Source organism: Contarinia nasturtii, unplaced genomic scaffold (assembly GCF_009176525.2).
Source record: "Contarinia nasturtii isolate CC-2019 unplaced genomic scaffold, AAFC_CNas_1.1 Cnas_scaffold_414, whole genome shotgun sequence".
Lineage (NCBI taxonomy): Eukaryota > Metazoa > Arthropoda > Insecta > Diptera > Cecidomyiidae > Contarinia > Contarinia nasturtii.
This window is the reverse complement of record NW_022197768.1, coordinates 3,744,814-3,762,799: the sequence shown is the minus strand read 5'-3', so window position 1 is coordinate 3,762,799 and position 17,986 is coordinate 3,744,814. Positions and strand designations below refer to the sequence as shown.

The 17,986-nt window shown below is 32.4% G+C and overlaps 2 protein-coding genes across 7 annotated transcripts; one reads left to right on the top strand and one right to left on the bottom strand.

Moving 5' to 3' along the window:
* Nucleotides 1–171: 171 nt before the first annotated feature.
* On the bottom strand, nucleotides 172–12,256 carry LOC116338732 (inactivation-no-after-potential D protein). Of its 4 annotated transcripts, none has more exons than XM_031764169.1 (17): nucleotides 12,175–12,256; nucleotides 10,580–11,753; nucleotides 4,815–4,867; nucleotides 4,543–4,625; nucleotides 4,167–4,259; nucleotides 3,938–4,063; nucleotides 3,757–3,835; nucleotides 3,474–3,683; nucleotides 3,185–3,375; nucleotides 2,890–3,105; nucleotides 2,714–2,815; nucleotides 2,574–2,645; nucleotides 2,374–2,500; nucleotides 2,120–2,274; nucleotides 1,890–2,048; nucleotides 1,665–1,790; nucleotides 172–1,586 (listed from the first exon to the last, which is right to left on the bottom strand). In XM_031764169.1, exons 2-17 carry the CDS (start codon nucleotides 11,029–11,031, stop codon nucleotides 1,419–1,421), a joined length of 2,412 nt encoding a protein of 803 aa, XP_031620029.1. In that variant the 5' UTR covers nucleotides 11,032–11,753; nucleotides 12,175–12,256; the 3' UTR covers nucleotides 172–1,418. The 4 variants fall into 4 exon arrangements, with proteins under 4 accessions (XP_031620029.1, XP_031620030.1, XP_031620031.1 ...); XM_031764170.1 differs by having other exon boundaries at nucleotides 2,120–2,268; XM_031764171.1 differs by lacking the exons at nucleotides 10,580–11,753; nucleotides 12,175–12,256 and adding an exon at nucleotides 8,526–8,723.
* Nucleotides 12,257–12,851: 595 nt separating this feature from the next.
* On the top strand, nucleotides 12,852–17,703 carry LOC116338504 (mediator of RNA polymerase II transcription subunit 25-like). Of its 3 annotated transcripts, none has more exons than XM_031763820.1 (18): nucleotides 12,852–13,344; nucleotides 13,412–13,634; nucleotides 13,709–13,851; nucleotides 13,913–14,058; nucleotides 14,315–14,358; nucleotides 14,441–14,547; nucleotides 14,617–14,871; nucleotides 14,933–15,167; nucleotides 15,267–15,610; nucleotides 15,678–15,795; nucleotides 15,866–15,910; nucleotides 16,013–16,123; nucleotides 16,181–16,249; nucleotides 16,321–16,395; nucleotides 16,470–16,670; nucleotides 16,772–16,888; nucleotides 16,977–17,036; nucleotides 17,288–17,703. In XM_031763820.1, exons 1-18 carry the CDS (start codon nucleotides 13,055–13,057, stop codon nucleotides 17,375–17,377), a joined length of 2,673 nt encoding a protein of 890 aa, XP_031619680.1. In that variant the 5' UTR covers nucleotides 12,852–13,054; the 3' UTR covers nucleotides 17,378–17,703. The 3 variants fall into 3 exon arrangements, with proteins under 3 accessions (XP_031619680.1, XP_031619678.1, XP_031619677.1); XM_031763818.1 differs by having other exon boundaries at nucleotides 14,438–14,547; XM_031763817.1 differs by having other exon boundaries at nucleotides 12,853–13,344; nucleotides 14,435–14,547.
* The last annotated feature ends 283 nt before the right edge of the window (nucleotides 17,704–17,986 follow it).

Sequence of the window (17,986 nt, the reverse complement as noted above, 5' to 3'; positions counted from 1 at the left end):
GATAAAATAATTTTCTTTTAAAAAAAATAGGCACAAAAAATGCGTGATCATCTTCTGTGGCCCGGATAAATTCTTACTTACACTCTGTGATTAACATTTTCCAATCAACTATATTTGGACACCTAAAACTACCAAATTGTTTTAGAATTGATTACTTTTACTATTTAGTTGTTTTTTTTTTATTATTTGTTTCTTTTTGTTTTGGAAATTGTTTGGAAGAATTATACTATATATGTGGGAAAGTGCGAGTTTCTTATATAATAATAAATTTGTAAAATCATTTTGATGCATTACATTTCTTTGATTTGGAAATAATTTGTTTGTTTCATACTCTATATAATGAGAAGATTGAATCACTATATCATATATGTATAATTATGGGAAGTAGTATACTAACGTTTAATGCGTGACGTCATCAATGACGCAAACACACAATGTGCGAAATAACACAATCCATACACGTTAGTTTTATTTTATTCTCTCTCTCTATCTCTCTGTGTTTATTTAATATGGTTTTTTTTTATCGAATTAAAAGTAAAGAAAAAACGACTGGCACACAAAATAACATTGATTAATCACAGAGATGTTTTTTTTGAACGTACACCGTGATATAATTGGTCTTGAGCACAGTAAATTTCGCGTGTACATTGTGAATGAAGTTAAGTGTCATTGATAATGTGACGCCCGTTAGTTTTTGACTAATTGATCGAAAATTCTCGATAAATACTCATTTTTTTATTTCTTTTTTATCTAATAATAATAATAAATTTTGATAATTATATTTAATGCATTTATGCACAGGTACGTAGAACTACTTTGATTATTTCAAGACGATTAAATTGATCAAATTGTTTTGTTTCATGTTTTTTTTTCTTATTTTCTACTAATTTCGAAAGAAAATGGTGCAACAAATAAAAGGCAAAGTTTATCTTCGAATATGAGAGAACGATAAAAACAATCAATTTTCTTTAAAAAAAATAGAACCAAGAAAAGTCAACAACATAAATTGAATATGTGTGAAAATGAAAGGAACTTGAATTAAAGCCACAAAAGACAAAGCCGTACATTTTGTAAATTCAAATCTTTGTTTCATTTACTATGAGTTTTTCTCATTCTTCCTTTGTTTTGTACACAATGAATTCTATGAGGTATAATGGTTATAAAATGCAATATAATTTTCAGCACAAATTCAACGAGATCGCCAAATGTCTGAGATTTTTTTGCTGTTTCGTTGAATAATTGTTTTTTTTTTTGTGTGTGTTTGTGTACGTGAAATGAATTTTACAGGGTATGGTTTCACTGTATCTAATCAGCTAATATCATTATCATAATCTAATAAATGAATATCTCTCGTTTGGTTTCGATCTCTTCATAACTATCTCTCTTTCTTCATATCTTTTATTAGTAACTAGAATGCACTACTTCTGGGCTGGACGTGATACTTTGAGTGTTAATTTGCTTTGTGATGTTTTAATCAAGATAATAGTATCTGTTAAACTCTCAGCTTGGATATTTTCACCATTTATGCATGTAATCATATCACCAGGTGTTAGTCTACCATCCAAAGCAGCTGAACTTCCGGGGGTCTTGAATAAATAAACATTTTTTTTTGTAATACATATTATATTAAATGTTGATGGGGAAATTATTTATTTGAAACGTACGATATCAGTCACCATAATACCGTGACCAGGACAATGCTTGTAATTGAATCCAAATCCCTTGCGATTTCCAATTTCAATTGTAACTTCTGTGCTTGATGGTTCATTACGATAAACTGTCATTTTCACCTACGTTAAATTACATTTTTATTTTAAATAATTCTTTTTCTAATTTGGTCTCTCTCGCAAACGAAAATACCGTTGAAAACATAAGAGCCAAATGTTTACCTGTAAATAGCACCGTTTGAATAATTTCTTGAGATCATACTCTGTCATTTCGGCTGTGATTTTTGTGCCTTCGATTTCGGTGATTTTATCAAGTCGTTGAAGTCTTTTATCAAGATCGGCAGCAAAAGTTGGCTTAACATTCACTATATAAGCACCATTCTGTAAATATTAGATGTACAATTGGGAAAATGTTTTTGAACTGTCAACCATAGCGTCAAATGTTTACTTACAACTGGTGGCGTATACATTTTACCGCCCACTATGTCCAATCCAAGTGGTTTTCCGCCGGCATTTATTTCGATTACAGTATCCTTATTCGGTTGAATTGTCGCTTTGGATGGATCAGCTGGTTTATCATCTTTTGGTTTCTCTGGTTTGTCTGCACCTTCGGTAGAATCAAATTTAGCAAAAATCGAGCGTCAAACATTTAATATACATCAACATCGACAGATGAAATTCTTGTCGAATTTATGAGCGAATTCACCTTTTTTCTCAGATGTTGGTGTCTTTGCTGGTTCATCTTTCTTTTCGTCTTTCTTATCATCCTTTTTATTCGGATTGCACACAATAAGTGTTACAATACCTTCAGCTCGTTTCAATAGAGACGCGGCCTAAACGAAACAATAACCATTATACATATCGATAATGACAAGAATTTGATGATTTTTTTTTCTTCAAACATACCGAATCATAATTACAATCTACCAAAAGATCTTTATTGACGGCTAATATCATTTCTCCAATCAATAATCCAGCCTAAAAAACAGTGAACGTGATAAATAGCTTGACATAATTTCTCTAGTCGTTTGCACTTGAAGATGTACCTTATCGGCATTTGAGCCATCCTGAATGTCTGAAATGAAAATACCTTGGCCCAATTCCGAATGTTTTCCTTCAATAATCATTATTCCTAGACTTGGTCCACTCTAAAAAGGTAAACAAATTCAATGAATTCGACCATTGACTTCGACGATTTATGCAAGTAGAATATATACTATACCTTTTGAATGCTCACAGTGCGTACATTCTTATAGCACGAATGTAAATGATCAAGCTGATCAAAGGCAGCTGGAAAAGTGGTGACCGCTTTAACGGCAATTGTATCCAATGCGGACTCCTTGCGCAATACGAGAAATTCAAGTGTTGTTCCTGGTATTCCTTTGATTAAAACTGACGCATTTAAATGGCACATTTTGTGTACGACTATTCCGTTAATCTATAAAAAGAAATCAAACCAATCCGAGTTCGTTCACCTAATAAAATATTTTTTCGATTGTAGAAAAATGTAAAATTACTTCTAAAATTTCGTCGCCGACTTGGAGATTCTGTGAACTGGCCGAACCTTTTGGATTCAGGCCAGCTATAAAGCAGCCCATTTCATTTCGATTTCGATGTCCAGCCAATGCGATTCCCATGTTATTATTCGATCGATTCACCTTAACACGAATGACGGTTCCCAAACTTCCATAGCGTTTTTTAATTTTTTCTATAATTTTCATAAAATTCGAATGCGTATTGTGTTTTTGCATTTAATCCAACTGATTAATAGTCCTAAAGTGTTATAGTTCAATATGATATACTCACTGTCTGTATATCCAAACTCATTTTCCGGTTCTTCGTCCGCTTTAGACTCTTCCTTTGATCGTTTTACATTGCCGGCTGATTTTCGATCGATTTCTTTGCCAGCTTTCGTTACAACTTTGCCCAAAGAATCTTCTTCCTCAGAATCATCATCGTCGTTCGATGACTCGCCTTCACTACTTTTCGTTGTAGTTGAATTTTGTACATCGTTATCTATAAACATCATTCATCGGCAAATGGTCAATCTTCCTTTATTCTGTTTAAATCGTCTGAATGAATTACTTACTCTGTATGGATGTTTCGTAAGGCGTTTTCTCATTACTTACATCTACTGATTTATTCATTGTCGTCTTATTTGGTATGTTCTGTATACATGTAAGATGCATTTCATATGTATTAAGCTATTGTTTTTTTTTTTTAAACAAATCGACACAAATTTATCGATTAAAAAAAGTATTTTCCATTACCGATAAATCAAAGCTTTGTATATCTAGTTTGATGGTGCAGCCGGCATTTTTAATTAAATTTATTGCTTGTTCTTGTGTTGCTTTACGCACATCATTATCGTTTACAGCTAAAATTCTATCACCAACCTATTTAATTTGGTAAAATGTAATCGACACACAAAAAATTGATGATTTTTTTTTTCAAATTTGAACAAGATAGAAACGAAATTCAAAGAACTGTGATACGCACTTTAATCTGCTTACATAATTCGGCCGGACTTGATTTGATAATATTTTTAATGAAAATTCCTGAAATTTGCTGTGCATCATTGGATATATTGACCTAATTTCGTCATTGCATTTGGTTGATTCAGCATATGATGAGAGCGAAAAAAAATTGAAGAAAAAAATTCCCTTTGAGTATGAGTGTTTTCAATTTGGATCTCTTCCAAAATAGTTTTCTACTATTCAAAAGAGTGTGCGCTGTGCATTGCATACACACAAACACACAAACACGCACACACATTGACGACCGAAAACTTATTGGATGTGACCCATTAGAGTATAATGGCACTTGGTATAACAGAAAAAAAAGTCGGAAATCATATGAATGATGTATTTGATACCGTTCCGCCAACAATGCATACGCCAAATGATGCTCCCAATTCTCTTTTTAATTCCACTTGTACCCTTTTTCCCCAGCCGATTTCTAATCATGTCCATGAGCAGTGTTGCAAATTTAATGCGATTAGTTGTTAGTTCAATGACTGGTTATTAGTTTATTTAATTTTGAATAAATAGATTGTGAATAATTCTATGTGTGTATGGACAATTACTACTAACACCGAAACAAACCACAAATATGAATTATGTCTAATTGAATGGTATTATGCTTTACCTTCATTTTCGTCAAAAGTTTTTTCGCTTGATCGTGTGACTGTCATACTGCATCTGAAAGAAAATAAACACGTTTTTCAACTGTGAAACGAAACAAAATCAGTGCATTTCTGCATTTTTTGGAGTAATTTCCATTGATCGATTCAAAAAAAAAAAAAAAGGAATTCAAACCTTGTGTATTCTTTTCTTTTCTCACAAAAAAAAAATCAAGAAACTTTGCAACTATTTGATCGAAAGCTTGCTTTCGTGTCCAATAAGTCAGATTTTTCACAGATTTTTCTTTTTCTCTTTTATTAACTTTCAAACATTTTGATTTTCTACTTATTTTCTTTTCATAGCTTTCAAGGTTGACAATATTTTACTTTTCCGCACACACCTAGTGTGTAAGGTAAAGTATTGGAATCGGTCGAAAAATTAACACCCATCAAAAATGTGTTTTCTGGGTGTTTTTGGGGGCAGGGAACACGAATCTAGCCTTTTTTCGATGTCCGAATGTATGTGCGTACCCTGTACCCTGTACGCAAAAATTTGTTAACACGATAACTGTCAAACAAGAAAAGTAATTCAAAATTTGACTTCGCAGGATGATTGGGGGTGCCGAGGAATAGAAACCATTAGATTTTGAGCGACTTTGGTTGATACAGTGAAGTGTCATGTCTGGTGTGATGCCCATGGGAAAAAATCAATTTTTCTTCCAAAAATGATATTTAATGTTTTCTTAAACACTCAAAAATATGTAATGAGGGGTTTTTGGGTATGAGAAAACCGAATATGACGTTAGTTTTGCGATACAAATAATTTTCGACACACTTTTCATACAAAAATTTCAAAAATTTTGGATTTTTGTATGAAAGCCATGCCTGTATGATATCGTAATGAGCTGAAACTTTGCACAGGTTATTTTTTTAACACAAAAATAACATTCCGAGGGTTTGAAGAGATTTGAATGCATGATAGGTACCTCCCGAACAAAATTTTGGATGTTTTACTCAAAAACGAAAATTTTGTATGGAAGGTACCACTCAATTGTATTGAAATTTCTTCAAACTTTCAGAATGTTAGCTTATTGTGAAGAAAATAACATCTGCAAATGTTCACATGATTATGATATCATACAGGCATTGAAAAGTCTATCAAAATTATTTGTATCGCAAAATTTATATCAGATTCAGTTTTCTCATGAATTCATATTTACGGTAAAAGATACGTAATAAATGCATGTTGTGGATCACAGTGCGGAAAAGTTCATCTTACAGATGTAAGACATTTTATTTTTTTCTTCGTTAAACCGACACATTTGTTCAAATACGAAAATATTGATATTTGCCGTCATGTTTTTTTTCCTCTTTGCCAAATTCTGTGTTCCGTCATTTGATTTATCGATTTGAATTATTCTCTGAGCCATTGGCTACTCTGTTAAAACATGCAAATATATTTTACACATTAATAATTAATATTCGACTTTTTTACAATATTGTCAATTGATTGGCTTGGCTTATATTCTCATTTTAAACTAACCAAAATATTATTATTCGATCGAAAATTCGGCAATAGCTTATAAAGAACAAAAAAATGGACCAACATGTCAGCTTTATTGAAAGCTGATCGATATATCGATTTATATATATATCTAGGGGAGGACGGGGCGAATTGCTGCACTTTTTTTGGAGCCAAATATCTCAAGGAATATGGCCCATAATAGTAATTGTCTGGTATCGTTTGAAAGGTGGTAAATTTTGTAGAAGAAACAGTTTTGTTTTGTTGTCAACACCTTAAGATATGGTATTGTGCGTGAAGTTGGAAATCACAGGTAGAATCGCCACACCTTTCTGGGGTAAGGTCATATCATATCTTGGAGTTGTGTCGCCAAAACAAAAAAGTTTCTTCTACAAAAGTTACGTATTGAAATCACCTTTCAAACGATACCAGACATTGATTATTCCTAGGGGCATATCGTCATTTGCAAATATGATTTGTTATTGACGCTTCATATTTGTTATTGTTTTACATCAAACGTCAAAACCAGACCGATGTCAAAAAGCTTTTATTTACGCGGCGGATTCACAACCGTCTCCACTAGACAGTTTAAAGTTGTTACGTTCAACCACGTTCATCATTTGCAAAGCGAAAGTTAGGTTAAGTTAGTAATATTATATTTATTTCAGCATAATTTTAATATTTCGGACCAAAAAAAAAGAGTTGATAATATTAAAATTCTAAATATTTTATACTTGAAACGACTTGAAGTTAATTAGTTCAATTTTATTTAAGCCATTTCCAACAAGCTATCTAGAAGGCCAACAATGCCACATTTGTGATACATTTGTATATTTGCTCAACATTTGTTGAATTTGTGATACATTTACTGCATTCATTGAAAGCACAGCATATTTATTCAAAAATGACGCATTTGTTTTCATGATATGCCCCTAGGATTTTTCAAGGCCATTGTCGCTGAGACATTTGCGATTCATCCCATTTTTTTCCACAAATTTTGCGAAAAACACATTTGTCCTTCTAGAAAGTTATCCTCGCAATGTTATTCCTACCAAATATGGAGTACATAAAAATGCTTCTAATGACAGTTGGATATTTTGGAAATCGTTCTCTTGATTCGCCCCTTCCTCCCCTATATATTTAAATTCGAGACGGTGTTCATACGTCACATAATTGGTACCAAAATGATAGATTCGTTGAATAAAACTATACGATGTTAAAGCTCTTCCCATTATGCTAGCATATTCAAATTAAGTGCTTCTGCCGTTGTGCTAATTGAAAATACGGCTAACCATAAGTTTGAGTAAATTTTTATTCTCATCCGACTGGATTCAGCTTGACGATAGCGACATTAAACTCTTGAACTTGTTTTTCTATACGTTTTCAAAGATTCGAAACATCGTTTAATTTGACTATAAATGTGTTGAAGAATCGAAAGAATTTCATTTCATTAGTGCCGAGAAATGCTTCATGGCATTAAATTAGAAAATAAGAATAGATCAACTTTAAATGAAGCAAAAGCAAAGAAAGAATGGGCTTGGTAATTGTGCTTAAGATATAGAATGACATAAATCCATTCAAATGTTATATGCTTTTAAGGTGATAATTATTTGACGAAAACCACGTTGAACACATTATTCGACGAAAAATTGAAAATTAATCCAATTTTAACAAAATAAGGTGAATTATTGGCACAGAGATAATTTATCTTCTATGTTGATTGTGCGAAATTTTTTGAAAATGTTATACTTCTGTTCACTGTGTAAATGTAATTATGTATGTGACGATGGGATGGTTACGTTTTTCCATTTTAAATTCAAAAGCCAGAAGTGGAATTATTTGAATATGTTTCATTCAAAAAGCAATAGTAATTTCAAAATGTCTAATCAACATTTCATGTAGTAATTTTTGTACTGTTGTAGGATGGATCTGTGTATTCTCAATTTTGTGAGCTTTTATGACTTGAAATGTAGTTGGGTATGTTCCCCATCCAGCTGCTAGCTTTTTGAAGAAAATGTTTAAATCATGCGGAACCAATTAACTTTGCTGATATTAATGTTTTCTTAGAAAATGTTGACGCTTGTACGAAAAAAAAGTTTAACAAGTATACGAATACTGCAGTTGGAAAAGTTGAACCATTTTTAAAAATGGCACAAAAACCATACATAAACATTTCAAAAAGAAAAACAAAATAAAGAAGAAGAAAAAAACTCACAGAAATTAAAGTGAACTGAAAATCTTGAAAAGAAACGTTGACAATTGAACGAATTTGAAATCGTAGCTATTGTTTAGTTTACAGAATTCAACAAACAATTGAAAATCAAAAGTAACGAAATTAATTGTATCACACAAATCACTTGGTTTGCTTAGTTTTCCAACGAACAAAAAGAAAATGTTGAACTTATATGCTCGACCAACGATAATGAACTACATGAAAATTAGTATTTTTCTTTTTCTCGATATATTTAGTTAAATAAATGTGATTCCTGTTTGTTTCGCACTTGTTCCACGTATATATCTAGGTATATATGTTTTCCACAACTTTTTTTTTTCATTTGTTGTTTCACTCAGAAAATTACGTTTCATGTTGTTAATTTACATTTGTTTTTGTTTTATCTACAAATACACATTTGTATTTGTAACGTGCATATGTCGAATTCTTCAAGTAACATAAGAAGAAGCGAGTGTGAGAGAGAGACTAAGAGAGTGAGGAAGGGGGAGCGCCACATTGACAAGCCGAACGCTATTTGATATGATGTGTTTGCAACATACCGTACAATAACGCACATGTGCGAAAATATTCATTGTATTTAATGATATTAAGGAAATTTGCTTCGAAGCCGAAGCTCTTGTCAAATGAGTAAATGGATGGTGTGACGATGCAATTTCCATGCAATTTCTCTCTCTCTCTCTCTGCCGTTATCAATTCACATTTTTCATGTTCATTGCATACAAAGTTTGTATTACAAACACACTTACATCCGCCAACCAAATATATTCCCTTTCGTGTTCTGTGAATTTGCATTTCATAGATTTGACATAACCGATTAAAGTAGCGAAGCAGCAAAATCGCCGAAAGAAAAAGATGAATGGAAAAACAAGTAGCACACAGCCTCAATCAATAAGGGTAAATTGAATTGGCTCACATGTTTGTTGAAAATTGAGCGAAATTGAAGACGACGGGTGCTCACACCAAACACGTTAACTTGTGAAGCCTTTGGAATTTTCGTTGTTTTTTTTTTTTTTTTGAATAGAAAATATACAGTTGCTCCGGTCGAAGAAGGTGAACTTTTTTATCCATGCATACATGTACAATTTTCCCAATGTGTCAGCATACAAAAGTGTAGTAGTTCGAAGGGAGCAGAACGAAATGCAAAAAAAACCGCTTAGCAATACGCAAATTAGTACGCAATTGGTATCGATTAATTTTAAGTATAGACTATAGCGCCTTTTGATACAGCCTGTATGTGTGTTTATGGTTTGTATAACTATTACTTTTTATTTCATGCTTCCATTCGAACACATTTTATTTGCAATTTTTCATTTCTCATTTGAACATTTCGGCATGATGAATTAAAAATGTGTGCTTTTTTAAAATTTCATTTCTTCTGTGTTGCATTGAAATAGCACCGACCACATGAAATGCTCATCATATGTGCTGATTTATAAAATCACATCATATCTAATTTGGCACTGTTTACCAGATGAGCATATACGTTGATTTCAATCATCGAATTAACAGCGAAACGAAAACAAGGGAATGTTGCGCGTCATGAAACTGTGTGTTTACATAGTTTTGGGCGTAATTAATATGGATTCATTCATGTCACTAAAATTGTGACTAATTCGTAATTAACATTGAATAGGAAATATATAAGCGCGTATCTATTGCTATTATGATCATCGTCATTGTTTTCATTAAAGTGATTATGAATGAATTAAATGAATGCAAAAGATGTTTGGTTTGACTTGCTACATTCATACTTAACCGTTAAAGACCTACCTCAACAATCATGCAAAACATGAATACACATTTTCACTCACATTGAATAGTATTTTGTTCCATTGATTGATTATGATACATTCAACATAAATTTAATAAAATTAGATAAAATAATGGTAACTAAATTCAAATTCTATAAGTGTCATAGAAAATCAATCTCCTTCAATTTTTCCATTCGAATAGAATGAAGACGTCGACTGTTTTTTGTCATTATGTGCAATACATAATTTACAGATATTATAACACATTAATAGTGAAGTGCTCACCTTGAAAATTCACCTTTATTGCTTTCGGCACCGTCGTCATTTTTGGCCGTTGCTTTTATTGTTGGTGTTACGGTTGTAGTTAATAGTGTTTTCTGTGTCTTATTGGTTCGTTTCTTTTTTATTGATTCAATAAATTCACGACGACTGGTGAATGTGGTAAATCGATCGAGTGTTTCCGTTAGTCGAGCACTTGCTATGTTGTTTAGTTTGCAATAGTTTATTAGGCACTCATATATGTCATTGTAATATTCTTGGCGTAATAATTGACGATCACCGAATTTGGATTCGTTTGTTTGTTGTTGGTGTTGTTGTTTTTGTTGCTTTGTTCTCTTTTCGTTTAACACACCAAAATAAACCTTTTTTATGTATTTCCTCAACAAAACTTGTAATAATTGCTGACGCACTATAATCGATGGTTTTCGTTTGTAAATCTTTTCAGATGATAAAGACATAGTTTTTCTATCGTAAATCGTTTGGGTTACCACAAATTCCGGTCACTCAAATTCATTAGGTGTAAATTAATTCGATATTGTTTGCATTCAATTATGTAGGCATCATGTTTTATATCAATTATTCGATTTCTTTTTTATTTTCTTATTTATTACTTCTCAAATGGAAATTTGGCCTCATCATTTATTCGACGAGTACTGTTGTGCATGAATCGTAGGCTTTGCGATGCAATTTATTTTAATATTCGTTTAATATTCGTTTTATATTCGATTATTTATCTCGCGAATAAATCTGTTTTAAATTTGTATGTTTTTTTTTTCATCAAAATTACTTCAGAACTGCATTATTTAATGTGTGTTTATTTTTGGTCCGTTGTTTAATTCAATAAAATTAAAATAATCCTTAGATTGTCCGTGAGTTTTGGCTCGATTGGCGAATCCTTCGTGAATGAAATGATTTTTCCTTGAATTTTGATACTTGGTCATCCATTTTTTTTACCTTTAACTTTTGGCGAAACCAAAAGTTTTTCAATAAAAAAAGGACCAAACAAACTTAAATCTTAAATCAGCGTTTTATGTCATTTGTCACTAAATAATTTAACAATAATTTCTAAATTCTTTTCGTTCCATCTTCTTTTTTTTTCTTCTTCTCTCCATACACCTTGTTTTGATAAGACTTCTGATACGAGGACAGCACACACAATCAAACACGAAATGAGAAAAATCTGCAAGTATTCAATTGGAAAAGTAGAGAAAGATAGAGAAAAGTGTGGGTGGTTGTGTAAACTGCGCGTATTTGTTGTGCATATATTTTTTTTTATACATAAATTGCTTCCAAATGTGGATATAGTATTTGTGTGTACGTGTAAAGGACATGAGTAAAGGAATGTTATACACAGAGAGATAGAATATGAGAAAAATGTGAAGACAAGAAGAGATGCAATGATAGATCCAGTTACGGTAAACTTTGTGCGCTACATAACATCATCAACAGAAAGAGCATATTTTTTTTTGTTTTGAATTAAATAAATTGTCATGCAAATTGAAACATAAATAAACAAATGATTTTATTCTTTGCGATTTCATAAGACAACATCTAGAAGAAGAAGAAAAAAAATGTCCTGTTTCATGCTGAATTTAACTTACCAACCCAGAACAAAATCGAGAGCAAACAAAAATTCCTGTGAGATAAAAGAGGACATCACAGTATGTTTCTCTTACTTCTCCTCTTTTCCTTTTGACATTCAATTTTACAGTTTGGCGATATAGATCCCTCTGGTGCAAATCCTACATACTTTGAACGCAAATGAAACAATGATGAAAACCTTGACATTAATGTACTTAGTGAAAAAGTATTCATGAGCAAAAAATTACAAAAATTTAGATAAACATTGAATAATATTGTGTAAATTTAAACAAAAATATGTTTATATTTATTTAACACAACATTATTTCTTTTCCCTTTTGTCATGGTGACAGTTAAGTTTAAATGTAATTTCAAATAAGAGCGATAACCGTAAGTACGTACTTTTAAATACGGACAAAATAAACTATTTCACACAATTATTTAAATCCACGATAATTTTTCGAATATATTCGATTCAAAATGTTATAATTTTCTTTACGATTCAATCGAAATTCGTTTATTTTGAGTAAAAACAGCCAATCCGCTGTTATCGGTTGAATATTGCTGCATTTTTTTTGTTTTCAACCGCAAACATTACCGACACTTGGTATGTTAATCGGTACGATTACAAGCCGCTTCATGAAATGTCAAATTAGAGTGTATGCCACTGTATTCATTCAAGTAAATTTTTGTGTCACATCAATAGATAGTAAAAAGAAAAACACAAATATTGATGTTCCATAACAATAGATAAATGTAACAAACGTTGCTCGTTCAAAATAAATCAAATCGTTTTGTTTTTTTCAATTCAAATTGTTTTTACAATTTATCGAAAACAATTTGTTTGTAGAAATTGCAAATTTTTGAAATAGTCCAAAGAAACTTCACTGCAAAACAAAAATGGTTACATCAAATGATCTTGTCGCAAATGTTGTGTTTTTGATAGAAAGTACAGCAATTACGGGCGCATATATGTCCGAGTTGAGAAACAATTACATCGTACCAACGCTGGAACATTTTTCATTGCAAGGCATTGCCGATGAACATGATCTATTTCCAATTGAAAATAGTAAATTTATATACGGTGTGATCGTTTACAAAACGGTTCAAAGCTTACCAGGCGTTGCATGCAGCACATATGGACCATTCTCAAGCCCCCAAAAAGTGCTAAACACCATTGACAAGCTGGAGTTAGTTGAAAATTTATGTCAAAAATAGTCTATAACTCAGATTTAATAATAAACATTTCAATTCCAGTCTAAGCGGCGGTAAAAGTGAATCGAATGCCAATTTAGCAGAAGGTTTGGCAACAGCCTTGGTTTGCTTTGAAGATATGAACGAAGTTCGTGAAGAACATCGATTCCAAGTTCAAAATCATTGCATTCTTTTATGTAATAGTACACCATATTCTATGCCGGTCATGGAATGTACACAGTACGAAAATAAGACAATCGAACAAATGGCAACTCTGTTTCAAGAAGTAAGTGAATATAGAGCGGAGCATGCGAATGAAAATAAATTTTCTAATTGGTGCATTTCATTACATTTCCACAGAGAAGCATCAATCTATCGATAATATCGCCGAGAAAAATTCCAATTTTAATAAAAATCTTTGAAAAAGCCGATGGCGACATGTCAGCACTAAACAAAGATTTCTCAAAAGATCCACGACATTTAGTTCTTTTGAAAGGATACTGGTAAATAATACGTGACTAAATCAACATAATTTTATTGACCAATTGATAATGTGTCGTATAGTTTCAGTGATCGACCAACAACACCACAGACAAGTGCCACACCAACGATTCATGCAAATACAATGAACGCAAACATGCAAAGTCCACGCCAAAATAATGCAAAAGATTCAGTTACATCAAATAATTTAATTCGCACGAATAATGCAGGTAAGGGATTTTTGTTATTTTATTTGAACGAAACGATGTTCATGCATTTCCACGTCAAGCATTCGGTGCCTGTTAAAATTCAGAAATATTCGTGTAGTGCGCATATGCAATGAGCAACAAAATGAAATAAATTGAGAAAAAAATAATAATAATTTGAGGATATACTTTTATCATCTCATATTGAACTCAGCCATTATATTTTGTATTATTTTATTCCATCATGCTACATTATTATTATTTTTTTATAACAATTCAGGTATGAACTTCCAACAATTCAATGCGAATGCAGCGCAGACACAGGTAAAATAAACGTGAATTTACTCCAAAATTAGAAGAATCAAATTATTGAAAAACAATATGCTTTTTTCTACTTCAGCAGCAGCAATCACAACAACAAGGAAATGTTCAGTCTCAACCGGCACCGTCTCCATCATCACAGCAACAACAAACGCAACCGATGCCACAGCAGCAACAAAATCAACCACAAATGTAAGCAATAATCTAAATAGCATTTAACTTATATTTAATATTAACTTATTAAGACTATTATTATTGCAGTCAAGTGCCGACTTCAGGAAATCCACAGCCAAATCAACAACAACAACAACAACAGCAGCAGCAGCAGCAGCAGCAACAACAACAGCAGCAACAACAACAACAGCAGCAGCAGCAGCAGCAGCAACAACAAGAGCAGCAACAACAACAGCAGCAACAACAGCAACAACAGCAGACTCCACAACCAAATCAAACGGTTCCTTCAAGTCAACCACAACCAACAATGTCACAACAAGCACCACAACAAACTCAACCGGGGTCAGTTCAATTTCGAATCATATTTCATTTCAATGTAATGACTTTTATAAATTTATGATAGACCGGACAATCAAATCAAAAACCAAGTACCCGTTTCATCAGCGGCACCACAAGTTTCGGCCGTATTTTCAACGGTTCAAAACAAACCAAATATAACAACAAATCCAATGCAACCAACGATTGGAAATCGTTTCCCTGTGCCACAACAAGCCAGACCAATATTGTCAAATTCAAATATGAATCCGAACATGAATATGGCCAATATGGGTGCACAGCCACCGGGGCCAAGTGTATTGGTAAATGATTTTCTCTCTTTCTTTCAATCTTTTTAACAATCAGACCTTTAACATTAAGTCATAAAACTTGTTACTCACATCTTATCTTGTTCTATTTAGCAACAACAAGCATTACGTATGCAAATTCTAAATCAACAGCAATTACAACATCAAATTCAACAAGAAAAATTGCAACAACGACTTCAGCCTCAACCGACAATGTCAAATGCGCCGAATCCAAATCAGCCACCTCATCAAGTCATGATGCAGCAATCAATGTCCGATTCATCGGCTCAACAACAACAGCAGCAACAGCCACCGCAATCCAATGCACCACCTCCAATTCGAGAAAAAATTTGGACCGGCGTTTTGGAATGGGTTGAAAAAGCGAAAACTACACAAGCTGATAAAATACCTCATCAAGTTCCGTGCTATGTGACAGCTAAAGAAGGCGATCCAGAAATGTAATGCAATTTTTGATTTGATCAATTACTCTGACTCTAATCTCTTTACATTTTTCTTGCTATACAGACAAGGAGACCATTGGCCACCGCGTTTACTAATGCAATTAATGCCAAAGCAATTGGTTGGAAATATCGGTCAACAGTACTTGAAGGAATCTAGATCAGTTACATTTCATCTATCGCCGGTACTTTCAATTTCGCCGGTACTTTAGAGAAGAATCAATTTTAATGAATTTTTTTGTTTCTGATTTTTAGTGTCCAAGTTTGGATAACCTTACACGTGTCATGAGTAGCGGATTTGTAAGTTTGACATGATTTTTATTTTTTATTTTGGATCAATTCAATTTCATCTACTTTTGACTTTAATATTCGTTCGATTTTATGTTTGTTTGTTTAATTTAGGCTGGCTGTGTTCATTTCAATCAACAATCTTCGTCGTGCGAAATTAGAGTATTGATTCTATTTTATTCAGTGGATAAAAAGGCATATCTTGGTTTCATTCCAAATAATCAGGTAAGTTCGTAAGAAAATGATGTAAAAATGTACATTCATGATTATGTATTTCTTTAGGCTGGATTCGTTGATCGATTACGTAAGGTTATTTCGCAAAAACAAAGCGTTCGTGGTCAAGGCCAGCAGGTAATTTCTTTACTGAAAATTTAAAACGGAATGCATAGGATGAAAACTAAGTACTTTTTTCATCTATATAGAATCCACAACAGCAACCGGGTCAACCGCAGCCACAACAGATGATGCAAGCAGCACAACCAACTCCTTCGCAACAAGTACGTAATTTATAAAAATAGTAAAAATTCGGTTTAAAAATATGTCCTTTCAATGAAATTGTTTTTTTTTGCAGCAAATCCAGCAGCCGCATCAAGATCAAATGGTTAAAATGGATTTTGGTCAAATTTCATCGCCGATGATGAATCAACAAGGAAATCAAATGCCGGTGCCAGTGCAACAAATGCAACAAGATGCAATGCAACAGCATATGCCAATGCAACCCGACTTTAACAAAATGATGCAACAACGAATGAAACTCAATCCGCAGGCACAGGTTAATTTTTATGATTGTTTTTAAATTATTTTATGTTCGTGTTTTGAATTAACCCAAGTGACACTAATATATTTTTGTTTTTCATATTTTTTTCGATTTAGATGATGAATGTTCCACGAATGATGCGACCTGGTATGCCAAATCAAAATCCAAATGCAAATCCTGCTATGATAAATCCAAATAACAGTCTTCGACATTTGCTTCAGCCACAAGGACAGGTAATTGCGATGTTTTGAATGTTCCCCCTTTAGCTACTTGCAACAACACAAAAATGAAAATAACTGTTAAATTCATCTTTCCCCTCAGGTTCAGCAGCCAAATCAATTTAGACCAATGATGGGAATGCAGGGACCTAATCCTAACATGGTAACGATTTTTAGTCAAATTCACATTGTTTCATCCACTTCTACCATCGAAATAGGATGAAATTCAGGTGATAACTCACTGTGCGCCACACTCGAATTAAATCCCTTTTCGACGATAAGTGTGATTAATATTTTTCAATTTAAATTAAGAAATTTTTCTTTTTTGTTAACTTTCAAACTCTTTTTTTTTTCTTTTCATGCCTGGTAATGGATGTATTTGCATTAACAATTATTCATATGATGGGAATGAAGGTACCGAATAACATGATGAATCCCAATATGAATATGAACATTCGACCGAATCAGCAATTTAATGATCCAAATTACGAATATATGCAATGATAATATATTATCTCTCGATACGAAAGAAAACTACAAAACTCCACATTTTTTATGACCATTAATTTCATTGCGTAATTTTTATCAGGAGCCACACAAAATTATTGCTCTTATAAAATTACATTTTGACTGAAATTTGAATCAAATACCATATGTTACATTTGACTGCTAAGGATTTTAAATGGAGGCAATCATTTTGTATCACATCCACATTTTTCGATTGATGCAAAGCCTGACATGGCAACGAAATCGATACGAAAAAAATCCTGTTAATAGTTAGCAAAAAAATGAAAGACAAAAAAAATAAAAATTATATTTTATTCAATTAACGAAACATTGTTATTTTTAATTTGGAACGATAATGAAATCAAAAATGATTAATACATTCAATTAGACCACCGTTTGCACTAAAATGAAATTACGCTCAATTACATTTGATTTTGTTTTTGAAAAAAAAAAAAAAAAAAAAAATTCTTTTGGCGGTCGATTGAATGATATTTTTTTTTTTAAATCAACTTCAATTTTAATTTTAAGTTAATTGCCAGTGAAATCCTTTTTCCCGTTTATTTGTCAGCGTTTTGCATAAATGTTAAGGAGAGGCGAGGAAAGATT

Bases quoted from the DNA above. Each gene is read 5' to 3' on its own strand.
- LOC116338732 (XM_031764169.1), bottom strand. From the start codon at position 11,031: ATGTCTTTATCATCTGAAAAGATTTACAAACGAAAACCATCGATTATA. The intron at 4,626-4,814 runs GTAAAGCATAAT...GGACATGATTAG, and splicing joins AACTTTTGACGAAAATGAAG to AAATCGGCTGGGGAAAAAGG. The intron at 4,260-4,542 runs GTATCAAATACA...TGACGAAATTAG, and splicing joins TATGCATTGTTGGCGGAACG to GTCAATATATCCAATGATGC.
- LOC116338504 (XM_031763817.1), top strand. From the start codon at position 13,055: ATGGTTACATCAAATGATCTTGTCGCAAATGTTGTGTTTTTGATAGAA. The intron at 16,124-16,180 runs GTAAGTTCGTAA...GTATTTCTTTAG, and splicing joins GTTTCATTCCAAATAATCAG to GCTGGATTCGTTGATCGATT. The intron at 17,037-17,287 runs GTAACGATTTTT...ATGGGAATGAAG, and splicing joins AGGGACCTAATCCTAACATG to GTACCGAATAACATGATGAA.